Raw genomic sequence first — 13,059 nt, forward strand, 5'->3', positions numbered from 1 at the left:
TCCACACTGTGCCTAAGCAACGTAGCCACTCCTTGGAAGGATTTGGAGGAGGGAAGAATGCCAGTAGAGCGATGGACTGTTCAACATGAAACAGCGATTCTTTCCTTAGACAGACATGAGGCCCATGTTCGAAGTACCAACTTGTCTGAAGGGAGGTGAAAGGGGGATGGACAGAAAGGGCTTGCAGTTTGCTCACCCACTGAGGAGTGGTGATGGCGATGAGGAAGACCATTTTAAAAGTAAGAAGCCTAAGGGAACAAATTTATAAGGGCTCAGATGGCGCCCCCAATATGAATGTAAGGACCAATTTAGGGGCCCCCTGTTACGTGATAAATGGTTAAAGAGGAAACACGGAAGGCAGCCCATTCAGAAATTGCATCAAAAAGGTGATTTGAACAATGATGGCTGATCAGATATACTGACAGATAACTTACAAAGCTTTTAACCAGGACCAGACCAAACACTATGCGGAGCTAGGAAAGTGTGCCACACAAAACATAAGACAACCATGCATTGAGCAGACTGACTTTCTCTTTGGCACACCAAGCCACAAAGAGTGACCAAAGACCAGAGAAAATGCATTGTTTGAATGAATGATGGGCATTAAGTGTGATACTCCCAAACTCTGAAGGCTGACTAAAAGAGATCAAATTGTCCAGCTCAATCTACACACATAATTGTGTGGTCTGTAAAGGTTTGGGTGAAGTATTTTGTTTCCTTCCTGCAATAGCAGACACTTCCAGGGTGGAAGAAGGATGTCGCTGAAGCACAGTAGATCGAAGTACTGACACTCCTTGCCCAGGCAAAAACGAGTTTGGATCCAAATCACTTTCAGCTGAACATAATGATTCAGGGGAATGGGTATGAATGAACAACTTAATTATCTTCTGCAACTCTCTTTCTGGTGGATGCCCTAACTGAAGGTTCCTCACCTCTTCAACATTTTAAAGGGGTTGTATGAGGAAATGGGGTGCATTAAATGGTGTGGTTGTGCGAGCTTACTGTTTAACATATTACCAAACACTTTAGGACCAGTAGGTTTTGTTTGTTAAACCCTCTAGCTCAACCCTGTGTAGCTATGGCACTGAGCAGCCAGTCTTACACAAAGGAACAAGTGTAAAAGCTTTTAAACTGTGCTGAAACAATTGAAGAAATCAACAAGACTCTAAAAAAATCCAATACTAATTTATAAAAATAGACTGTATTTTTTATACACCACAATGAGAAAGATCCACTGGTGGATTCTGGAGATACAGCATAGTAAATATGCACTTTTCCACTTAATCAAAAACAAGAATTGGCAAATAAAACAAGTTTAACACTCAGAAACGTTTTCAAGAAAAACCTGAGAAAGTATCAATGGGGATACTTCTATTTACTTTAGTCGACCAACCCCCTGCCCCCCCGCGACCCCCTCTCCATGTAGAGAGCCAGTCAGCAAGGTCTTTAGAAACAGTTACCTTGGAGAAAGAAGCAGTTTTCAGATGGTTCCAAGAACTTTAATCCATTTGCTATAGGCCTTTATGGAAGTGGACTTGATGCAAGGGACACAGGATCCTGAAGCTGCTCAAGGATGATGTGGACACAATGCGGTCAGAGGGTGTCTTCCTGCGGCTACTCCTCGATCAACAAACTAAGTGAGATGGTTGTGGGAAGCTGGTCCTCTATGTAGTGTGCAAAACTAGGCAAACTGTGCAGAGAGTCCGGGCAACCACATGTTCATTTACAGAGGTAAAGTCTAGACCACCCAATGCTCTAATTTTTATGGTAGCATGGTCAAGCAGTTAGGCTAATCTTGGAGACATGCAAAGCATTTGATGTACTTACAGTATCAATATCTGAGACCACACACTCAAAGAATAACTCGAGACCAATTTACAGCAATAATTCAGACTATAAAAATGTTAAGACCAAGATAATCAAAATCGGGTGAGTACTTAACTTATGAATTTGTGAAGTTTAATAAAATAAGTCTTTTTGTACGTAATCAATGGGGGACATGTTTTAAAATTACATATAAAATGAGGCTGTGAATTTACCAAGTTCCCCTTTTGCAGTTAAGTCGTAGTCATCAATGGTGACTATTGGTCAGCTGTAAAAGTTTGGGTGGCTCTTGGTTCCGGTGGGAGCAGAAAGAAGTGGTCTTTGGAGCGGGTGCCAGGCCACTGCGAGGGGTCACTTGGAAAAGCGCTGCACAGGAGGATTTAAAGGTAAGTCCAGTGGGTCCCCTTGGAGTGTCCAGGTAGCGAGGGGTGGGGGACCATTAGAGCACAGCTGGATCTTCACTGCAGGGCACAGGGCTGGCTGAGTGCAGAGTGAATCGGTGAGCCAGGAGCTGTGTGCAAAGATGCTTTCTGGAAGCAGGAGGTAGGTCGCTTTGAGGGCCGCTTAAAGGTCAGCAGGGGCACTCTAGTGGGAGGTCTTGGTGTTTTCTGAAATCCCTCGACAGGGGCTTCCTCCTGGTCCTTTTACAGTCCGGAGTGGACTGTCCTTCTTGGTGTCTGATGTGAAGTTACCACTACTCAGGGCAAAGGTACGGTTCAGCAGTTGGAGGGTGCAAAGCCACCAAATTTGGCACACTTGCATGGTTTGTCCTCGTGGTCCGTCAGGTGGCTCTTGGTCTGGCTGCGGCCGAAGTGGACCTCACTGGCTTATTGGTTCCTTGTGGATGTTAAGTGATGGGTTCTCTCTGAAGAGAGATCATTGGTGATTTTCGAAAAGTGGGGGTCATCTGGGGTTTTCTAGTCTGTCCGATGTCCAAGCAACCCGCCAGCAGCAATTGTCAAGTCCTAGGTGCAGCAGGCAGGGTTTGGCGCCTTTTCTTTGCACAGCAGGTCTTCGGTTCTCAAGCCTTGGGTCTTCCTTGTTGCTGGTCTTCTTGTGTACTTAGAATCAGATTTTTTGGTCTATGGATGCCCACTAAAAACTGTATCTACTTGACGTTCATCTACCTTAGGGTGGCTAAACCCACTAAGAGACGACTTCCTGTGGGCAGAAGTCTCTTCCCTACACCAGATAGGCTATTTTCCTTCCATGCATGATGGATGAAAATGAAATAAAGAGGTCACTTTGCATGGAACACCATAGAAGTGGTGCAAGCAGTGGCTGACCACTCCTCCTGTCCTTTGTGTGCTTTCCCGCCGTTGCTCATGCCAAAAGTGGGGAGTTTGCAATAGGGAGGGCATTTGAAGCTAGCAGCAGGCTGGGGGGGGTCGAGTTTCAAGGGGGGTAAGCCCTTTGAAGCTCTTATGCAGGGCTGTGCGCACTCCTGGGGGAGGTGGGGTAGCACGTCTGCCAAGGAAGGGCTTTGTTCTCTGGTCCAGAGAGCAATGACTCTCTCGTCATGGGTCCAGAATCCTGTCTGGTGGTGGCAGGCAGGTTGGGACCAGCCAACAACCATGGCAGGGTAGTTAGCTTTTGTAGGGGGGCACCTTTAAGGTGACCCCTGGGTCCATTTTGTAATAAATTCAATACTGGTACTGGTAAATTTATCATTCTTTGTTGTTTGATACCAAACAACCCAGGGTTCAGAGTAGCCATCATGTAGCTGGGAAACTCGTACTGACCAGTGTCCAGCACATACATTTAAAATGGCTGCGCTGTTCACTTACAATGTCCTAGGTTTTGCAAGGACACAGTAGGGGCATACTGCGCATGTAGCTATGCCCTCACATACAGTACGGTGCACCCTGCCTTAGGGCTAGATGGCCTGCCTGAGAGATGACCTTACCTGTATTGCATGCAGTGTACAGTGGACAGGGCACATAGGCTGTGTGCCATGTCAAGTTTGCATTCTGGGATTGCACCAGGATGCTCAGCCTGCAATGGCAGTGCTGGGTGCATCTGGATGCATGGCCCTGGAGGGTGGCAAAATATGTGCTGCTGCCCTCAGGGGCCTACCCTTAGTACCCCATGCCCTGGCTACCTAAGTTCATTTACTAAGGACTTATAGTGGCAGCTAAAGGTGTTGCCAACTATATAAATAGCTTTGGAATTTTAGGGAAAGAACACTGGCACTGGGGACCTGGTTAGCGGAATCCCAGTGCAAGTTGAATTCAGAAACCAGGCAAAAAGTGGAGGTGGTGGTTGGGTGGATGGGGAGTGTTACTGCAACTGGGTGCCAGTTTTCCGCAATAGTCTTATCCACAGGGGTTGACGTTGCTCGAAGTCCTGGCAGTATGCCTGGTATTTAGAGAGGAATACATCCTCGGACTATAACTTGCCTTGAGGATGACTAAGCTGCACTCAGACGACTCTCCCTGGTCCAAAAGAATCAGCTGTAACTTTAGGCATCAGGCCCTGGTCTCTGGTGCTGCATGGCAATGAGAAACAGTGGCTTTAAAATTTGGGTTACCAACCCATCCCAGCAGGCTTCTTAAACTGTTGTGGCCCAGGGCTGTAAACAGATCACCCTTGGAGTCTCTTCCTTCGGCTTGGTTCCGGAGACAACTTCTCCACACATGCACCTTTTCACACAATCTGCAATGGCAGGCCTGCAGACATAGTTTGCATGGGATCCCATGGGTGGCATAATACATGCTGTAGCCCATGGGGGACCCCTGGTGTACCAATGCCCTGGAAACCCAAGTACCATATACTAGGGACTTACAGGGGAACACCCATATGCCAATTGTAGGGTGTAAAGGGTACCTAAATTAAGAGCACAATCACTAGGGTTCTGGTGAACAGGATCCCAGTGGGGAAAGTCTAAACACACTAAACATGCCAAAAAGAGTGACTTTCCTACAGTACTATCAGCCTCCTCATGGCCGTCTTCGGATACGACAAACCAGACCACATAAGGCCCTATCCATGCACATCAATGTCAGCTTAATGTCAGCTTATTCACTTGAGACCACGGACAATCTGAAAAAACTACCTTGGAACATTATTAATTCCGAAGAGTCCACTCAACAGAATGGAAAAGAGAACAAATGGTGAGGAATCTGCAGTTAGGTGGAGTACCCACCAGGAAGGTCATAAATTAAGATAAGTAAGATATTCTTCTAATGGATACTTTTAATCAAATAATCTTCATATTGTAATCAGTATCAAAGCAATGCCCCTGAAAGGAGTTGGGTCTGAGGAATAGACTGTACAAAAGGAATTCCTGTAAGACCGAGTGGACAAAATGAACTTCAGTGAAGGCCTGAGAATCAAATCATTTGTGCCTAATGAAATTATGAGCAGGTGCCCAAGTGGTTGACTAGCAGATGTCCAGAACAGGGAGCAAGGGCTTTAGTCATGACATGTGTCCTGGTGTAATAAGCCTTGCAGGAAAGTACCCTCTTTTTTGGAATGGTTACCCCCCACTTTCTGGCTGCTATCAGTGTGCTCAGACTGTTTTTACTTGGATTCTGCCAACCAGGACCCCAGTGATTGTGCTCTCTCTCCAAATGTGATTGCCTAGGACCTTTCTGCACTCCACAATTTGCATATTGCTGTCCCCTTATAAGTCCCTAGTTTATGGTACTTAGGTACCCAGGGCATTGGGACACCAGGGGTCCCCCATAGGCTGCATGTATTATGCCACCCAAGGAACCTCATGCAAAATGTGCCTGCAGGCCTGCCAATGCACCACAGGTCATTACACCAGGTCACTGTAAGTCACCCCAATGGTAGGCCTTCCTAGCGCAGAGGGCAGGGTGCAAGTCCCTGTGTGTGAAGGCACCCCTGCATGAGCAGAGGTGCCCCTACGAATGCCAGTTCCATTGCACTGGACTTCGTAAGTACATGGAAGCCATTTTACCCATATACTAGACATAGGTCACTACCTGTGTCTAGCTATATAATAGTAACTCAAACCCTGTGCTTGTGTGGCATCAAACATGTTTGAATCATACCCCAATACTAATGCCAGTATTGGTTGTATGATTCCCTGCACTCTGGGGGCTCCTTAGAGAACCCCCCAGTATTGCTCCAACCAATCTTCTAGGGTTTCCAGGCAGCCCACACTGCTGCCACTCCTCAGACAGGATTCTGCCCTCCTGCTGCTTGACCAGTTCAAGCAGGGGAAAGCAAAACAAAGGATTTCCTGTGAGAGGTGGCGGCAACACACTCTCCCTTGGAAATAGGTGTTACAAGGTAGCCTCCCCCCAAGTCACTGGTTTGCTTTGATGGGCAAATTTGGTGCCCTCCTTGCATAAACTGGTTTGCACTAGACCAGGGACTCCGGTCTTTGCTCTGGCACAAAACTAGACAAAGGAAAGGGGAGTGACCATTCCCCTGTCCATCACCACTCCAGGGGTGGTGCCCAGAGCTCCTCCAGGTGTCCACTTCATTCTGCCATCTTGAAACCAAGATGTGCAGAAGCCCCTGGGAGCATATGAGTGGCCAGGTCAGGCAGGTGACATCAGAGACTCCGCCTGATAGGTGGTTACTGTGCAAGGAGACCAAACCCCCTTTTAGGGCTATTTAGGGACTCCCTTGCGGCTCGGTCTCCAGATTCGATGTGCAAGACTCCACCAGGACTCCTCTGCATTGTTGGACACTGGAACTGCAACTGGACTCTTCAGGAACCGACAAGACTGGGACTCCTGAGACGATCTCGCCTTGCAATATTGTTTCTCCTGCTCCTTTCGGCAATGGCAGCTTTTCCCTGGCTGTGCATCCTCTGGGGTCGGCAAGACTTCAGGTGCACTACAGAACAAGAAGGCACTTATTTGAGTGGACAAAGTGCTGGGTTACCATAGTAACACTAGCCCGTGTCCCTCAGTGCTTCCACTTTCTCTACATTAATCAAATAGTGCTGCCTGTATTTTTGCATATTACTTGGCCAGGCAGTCCAGGATTATTCTACCACACCCTCAGTGACTAATGTTGCCTCTGTGGGGTCACTGACATAGTCAGGCCACACCTCTGATCCCATATGGAGAATGGCAACTGCATTTACTGCAGGTTGACTAGAGGCATTCTTTTTGTTTTTACCGCTAGACTCTCCAATTTGGCACCCTTTAGTTTTGGAGTCATGGCACAAAGCCTTGTTGGGATTAAAGTGTTTTCCTTTATACCCACCCCTAGACTATGAGTCTCCTCTGTGCCCACCCTTCTGTGCAGGTCTCTGTGAGCATAGAGAGGACTCTGTTACTTTTGCTTTGGTTCCCATCTTTCCATTGGGGGAGCTTTGTGCCCTCTTTCTTCTGGTCTCCCCCACCAGTGGTATTTTTCGGTTACCCTTATTTTCACCCAATGGTCTGCCTTTCTTTCCAATTCTTGAGGGGAAAGTTGACCCAGGTTTACCAGGTGTTGATGTAGCCTATTATTGAAACAGTTACTTAGCAGATGCTCTTTCATGAATAGCTTGTAGAGCCCTTCATAATCATGTACTTTGTTCCCAGCTAACCAACCACCCAGCATTTTTACTGAATAGTCCGGAAAGTCTACCCAAGTTTGGCTCTGGGTTTTTCGTGCCTCCTTGAACTTTATACGGTACTCTTCAGTTGTATAACCAAAGCCCTCATTCAGGGTACCCTTCACGAGGTCATAGGATTTATAATCTACCTCATTCAGTGTCAGGAGCCTATCCCTGCACTTTCCTGAGAAGAACTCCCACAACAGTGTGCTCCAATGCTTTTTCTCATTTCCCACCCACCAGGCTCTTTCAAAGGCAGAAAACCATTTGACTATATCACCCTCTTCAGCGAAGGGAGGGGCAACTCATCTCTGGACTTTGATGTGAAGGATTTATCCCTTACTACTTGTGTGCTGCCACCAGAGATAGGTCCTGAGCCCAACTTTATACTTTGTTTCTCTATTTCCAAAAGCGGACTTTCTAAGGCCAGTCTCTTGGTGTGAGAAAAGGCCTTGTTTGGCATGGTTAGCCCCCACATTTTGCCTGGTAAATGATCTAGTTAGTGGTCAGGGTCCCTGCTAACCAGGTTCCCTGGGCCAGATGTTGTTCACCAAAACTGTTGTGATGCATTGGCACAGTTGGCTGACAGGTACTGACGAGCCTGCCATTGCCAGACACAAATCTGCACCCCTGGTGTAAGGATTCCTTCTCTCTGGGATACAGACCACCACCCTTCTTGGGTGGAGGTGCTAACATCCCCTCAGGAATACGCACTGCCCTGTCGGAGAGATTCAAAGGGCTTACCGCCATTAAATTAGACCTCCAGACCACCTGCTGCTAGCAGCAGATGGCCACTTATGTTGCAAACCACCACTTTTGGCGGGAGCAATGGCTGGAAAATCAAACAAAGAAAAGGATGAGTGGCCCTACCTAGCATGCATCATACCTAAGGTATTGCATGTGGGGTGGACTCTCCATTTCATTTTCCTCCATCTTGGATGGAAGGAAAATAGCCAATTAGTTGTAGGGAAGTGATCTCTGCCCACAGGAAGTGGTCGATTATTGGTGGAGTGACCCTAAGGTAGATGACCCATTGGTCACTATGAGGTTTCCCCTAAAACGCCCACAAAACACAGTATTAAGTGGGCATCCCTAGACCAAGAAATCAGATTCGACGGACAGAAGAAGACCAGCACCAAGAAGATCCAAGGCAAGAGAGGTGTGGACCTGCTGCACCACGAAATGGCACCAAATCCTGCCTGCTGCACCCAGGACCCGACAATCTGCACTGAGGAGCCGCTGTACAGCTTGAAAATCTGTAAAAAACTCCAGAGGACTCCAGGCGTTGCAAATTGCCAGAGAACTACCCTCCAGAGTGGAGGTACCACTCTCAATCCACAAGGAATCAACAAGCTAGTGAAGTCCACTTCACTGACCGGTCACAAACTCCGGAACCAGACGCTGCAGCTGGACCAAACTTCACACCCAAGACCGCAAGGACAAATCCTACCAGCGTGCCAAGTTTGGTGGCATTGTGCCCTCCAGCGGATGTACCGTACCAATACCCTGGGTATTGGTCACCTAGTTTCAGAGATCCCGAATAACAGCCCACCCGAGACTGTAAAAGGACCATGAAGAAGCCCCAGTCTAGTGACTTCAGAATCAACCCAGGCCTCCCGCCAGAGTGTCCCCGTTGTCGTGTAACTGACCACTGAACCGACCTACCTCCTGCTTCTGAGGGCATCCTTGCGCACAGCTCCTAGCTCACTAATTCGTCCTGCACCTGGCCACCCTGTACCCTGCACAGAGGATCCAGCTGTGTTATAAGGTTCCCTCACTCCTTGCGACCTCAACACTCCCAAGGACCCCCAGGGTTCACCTTTCAACTGACCTGTGCAGTGCTTTTCCAAATGGTCCCCCGCAGTGGCCTTGCACCAGCTGCAGAGACCTTTTCGCACGGCTCCTGCTGGAACTGGAAGCCCCACGAACTTTCCCAGCTGGCACAGTGTGCCCAACGACGGCCTCAACTAACCTGCAAAAGAAGAACTTGGTAAACCTAGTGTATGATTTTATATGCATTTTTAAAGGTTGTCCTCACTGATTCATATGGTGTGTAATTACACACAAAAAAACTTTTTATTCAACTTCAAAAATTCATATCTCGAAAAGTACTTAACCAATTCTGATGATCTTGGTCTTAAAATTTCCATAAAGATCTGAAGTATTTTTATAAATCAGTCTTAAGTTATTCCTTTGAGTGTGTGTGTCTTGCAAGATTGATGCTGTGAGTAGAACAAATGCTTTGCACTTCTTTACGATTGGCCTAACTGCTCTACCAAGCTACCAAAAAAGTAGAACATTAGGTGCTCTAGATTTTACCCCTGTGAACCAACACGTGGTTTCCTGGACCTCTGCACCGTGTGCCTAGCCTTGCACAATACATAGTGGGCCAGCCTCCTACACCATGCCCTAGGTACCAGGTACTACAAACTTACAGAGGTACTAAAAGTTCTGGCCACTTGGGGATCAAGTGACCTGTTTTGGGAAAGGAACACTGGTGGTGTGTTACATTACTCATGTGTACAGGGAAGGTATTTCTCAAATCTACAGAGCCCTAGTTAATCATTCTCTCTGTTTTCTGGAGGCCCTGAGGGAGGGGTAGGAGAGGAGGCTGGCGCCTACTGAGGAAGCAGATTGGTGCAAGGCTTGCATGGCACAGCGTACCCTAGCAATCTCAGCCCAGATGCACCTTGCCCCTTTGAACTACCTCCATTGCACCTATTATACACCTTAACGTTTACAGAAAGCCCACAGACTCCCGGATCAGACGTGGATCGCTCTACCAAGTAGGAAGGACAGATTAATCTAGCTTGGGGTGCTGTAGGAGTCATCAGAAGATAAGGGGGGTGGGGGGCTTACATATTACAGGTTGAACACCATGGGGGGGTGAATGCAGGAGTATGGGGTGAGTGGGTGGGTGATGGTAATCAGTAAAATGTCCTGAGGAGACCCTATGAGGGCCCACTATGTGTATTGGCCCTTCTGTGTTTAGACTAAAACAAATAGCGTTGTTATTAAAAAAAAAAAAAAAGCCTAAACAGGGTTGATAAACACATAAAACAACACACAACATACGTACAAGAATCTGAGTTATTTCGCCACTTTGTTTCCTACATGTCCAGTTTAATGTCCTGGAGCCTGCTGGATCTTCCCATGTGTACAAAGTTGCTTTACCAGGAAGAAGCTTGTCCTCTTTTCCTACAGAAGAGCTGCAAACCAAAGGGTAGCGGAATTAGTTTAATTTTAGCTTCACACAAAAGACAGAATAGACTATTTGCTGAACATCAAAGTCCTCAACTGAAAGGAATAAATATCTGCTTCCATCAGTGAACACATTGAACTAAATAGTCCAGTTAATATGCAGTATTCTGGAATATAATAATAAAAAAATCAACTGCACAAATGAAAGCTTGCCCCAAGCCTAACCACAGATGTGCAGAGAACAATCAGATGTACAATTAATACTTTTTTGGCCATATTGTTTCCTTCAAAGTTTATATGCTACAAGCGTACTATACAGGAGAAATAAGGCTTATTTTTCAGCTGACTCGCCAGAAAGTATAATGAGCTTTTGGTGCATTCCTTTGACCCACTAAAAAAAACTACTTTTGATTAAATAAACCGTTCACATTCTGGTAACAGATGGTGAACTCAGGAATCATTAAAGTATGCAAACGTAGGCAAAGTTAGAGATTGACCCAATTTGCAGGGACAATCCAGAGGATCCCCCTGACCACGACTGCCCGGTAACAAAGACTTGACGCCTTAAAGAAGCACTGCACCTGCTGCCCCAGGCCTGAGAGGAACCACCTACCAGTGCAGGAGTGACCAGCAGGAGGTTCTCATCCTAGCCCAGTCGGTGGCTGGCCCGAGAAGGCCCCCTGTGCTCTGCCTGCATCGCCAGAGTGACCCCCGGGTCGCTCCATTGCTTTCAACGCAAAACCCGACACCTGCTTTGCACACTGCACCCGGCCGCGTCTGTGCTGCTGAGGGTGTATTTTGTGTGCCTGTTTGTGACCCCCACCCAGTGCTCTACAAACCCCCCCCCCCTGTCTGCTTACCGAGGACGCAGGTACTTACCTGCTAGCAGACTGGAACCGGAGCACACCTAGTCTCCATAGGCGCCTATGTTATTTGGGCCCTATTTTGACCTCTGCACTTGACCGGCCCTGTGTTGCTAGTGCTGGGTGTTTGAGGTTGTCTTGAACCCCCAACGGTGGGCTACCTATGCCCTGGAGACTGAACTTATAAGTGCTCTACTTACCTGATAAACTAACTTGTACTTGCGTCCCCCAGGAACTGTTGATTTTAGCAGTGTCCACTTTTAAAATAGCTTATTGCCATTTTATGCCAAACTGTGTACATTACTGTTTTCATTCGAAGTTCTATATTTACCTATGCCAACTACCTTACAACTTATGTATTTATCTGAATTCTGAATCTTGTGGTTCTAAAACAAATTAAGAAAATAATATTTTTCTATATAAAAACCTATTGGCCTGAAGTTAAGTCTTTGACTGTGTGTTCTCATTTACTGCCTGTGTGTGTACAACACATGCTTAACACTACCCTCTGATAAGTCTACTGCTCAACCACACTACCACAAATAGAGCATTAGTATTATCTACTATTGCCACTATCATCCTTTAAGGGGAACCCCTGGACTCTGTGCACACTATCTCTCACTTTGAGATCGTATATGCAGAGCCAGCTTCCTACATTGGTGGATCAGCGGTGATGTCTAAGACTTTGCATTTGCTGGACTACTCAGCCAATACCTGATCACACGATAAAATTCCAAAAATTGTCATAAGATACTGATTTTTAAATTTGACAATTTTTCTAAATTTGTAAAACTCCTGCTAGGGACTTGTGTAAAGTTTGTAAAAGTTAGTATTTAAGTACTACAAGTAGTTTTTATTTTCTTAAAAAGTAATCCCAACTTTTAGAGTCCTAATGAGTAACACAGATGAGATGGTGATGGAACCCAACCTCACCCCTTAACTGCATCTAGGGATGTAAGACCTAAGGTCTCTCTGTAAGATTAAAAAGATAAAAACTGGGTCCAACCCTACCAAGTTCAAGCTCCAGAGCTCATGGCAGAGTATACAAGGGGCCACCCTTCTGAGTTGGAGGATCCTCACTCAGATGGGGAAGAAATTAGTGAACAGGAGGATGAACTCACCCCTCCTGTCCTAATTAGTTAGACCAGGGCTCCAAGACTCCCGTCTCCACAAATCAGACTCAAAGACTCTGGTTTTTCCACATGGGAGTCCAGTGCTACTGAGAACATTGAGGGCAGCTTCAATGAGGAGGAAATCCTTCTAGCAAGGATGGACAAGAGATTCGCTTTGGAGAAGCAGCTCCTAGCTATAGAAAGGGAAAGAAAAGAAATGGGTTTAACACCCATAAATGGTGGCAGCTATTTAAATAGGGTCAGAGAGAATACCGACATCCTAAAAATCCCCAAAGGGAATGTAACTAAATATGAAGAAGGCGATGACATCACCAAATGGTTCACAGCTTTTGAGAGGGCTTGTGCAAACAGAAAAGTAGGACGATCTCATTGGGGAGCTCTCCTTTGGGAAATGTTCACTGGAAAGTGTAGGGATAGACTCCTCACACTCTCTGCTAAGGATACAGAATCTTATGACATCATGAAGGCTACCCTCAGTGAGGGCTTTGGATTCTCAACTGAGCAGTATAGA

At 46.6% G+C, this 13,059-nt stretch overlaps 1 protein-coding gene across 2 annotated transcripts in view; it reads right to left on the bottom strand.

The window, feature by feature from the left end:
• The window catches only part of VPS13A (vacuolar protein sorting 13 homolog A), a 1,844,906-nt gene that overhangs the window by 764,084 nt on the left and 1,067,763 nt on the right, over positions 1-13,059 (bottom strand). For both annotated transcript variants that reach the window (XM_069230089.1, XM_069230094.1), the window contains exon 53: positions 10,431-10,560. In XM_069230089.1, the coding sequence (XP_069086190.1) occupies positions 10,431-10,560 (130 nt within the window). The remainder of the gene's footprint in view (positions 1-10,430; positions 10,561-13,059) is intronic.

Source organism: Pleurodeles waltl, chromosome 1_1, assembly GCF_031143425.1.
Source record: "Pleurodeles waltl isolate 20211129_DDA chromosome 1_1, aPleWal1.hap1.20221129, whole genome shotgun sequence".
Lineage (NCBI taxonomy): Eukaryota > Metazoa > Chordata > Amphibia > Caudata > Salamandridae > Pleurodeles > Pleurodeles waltl.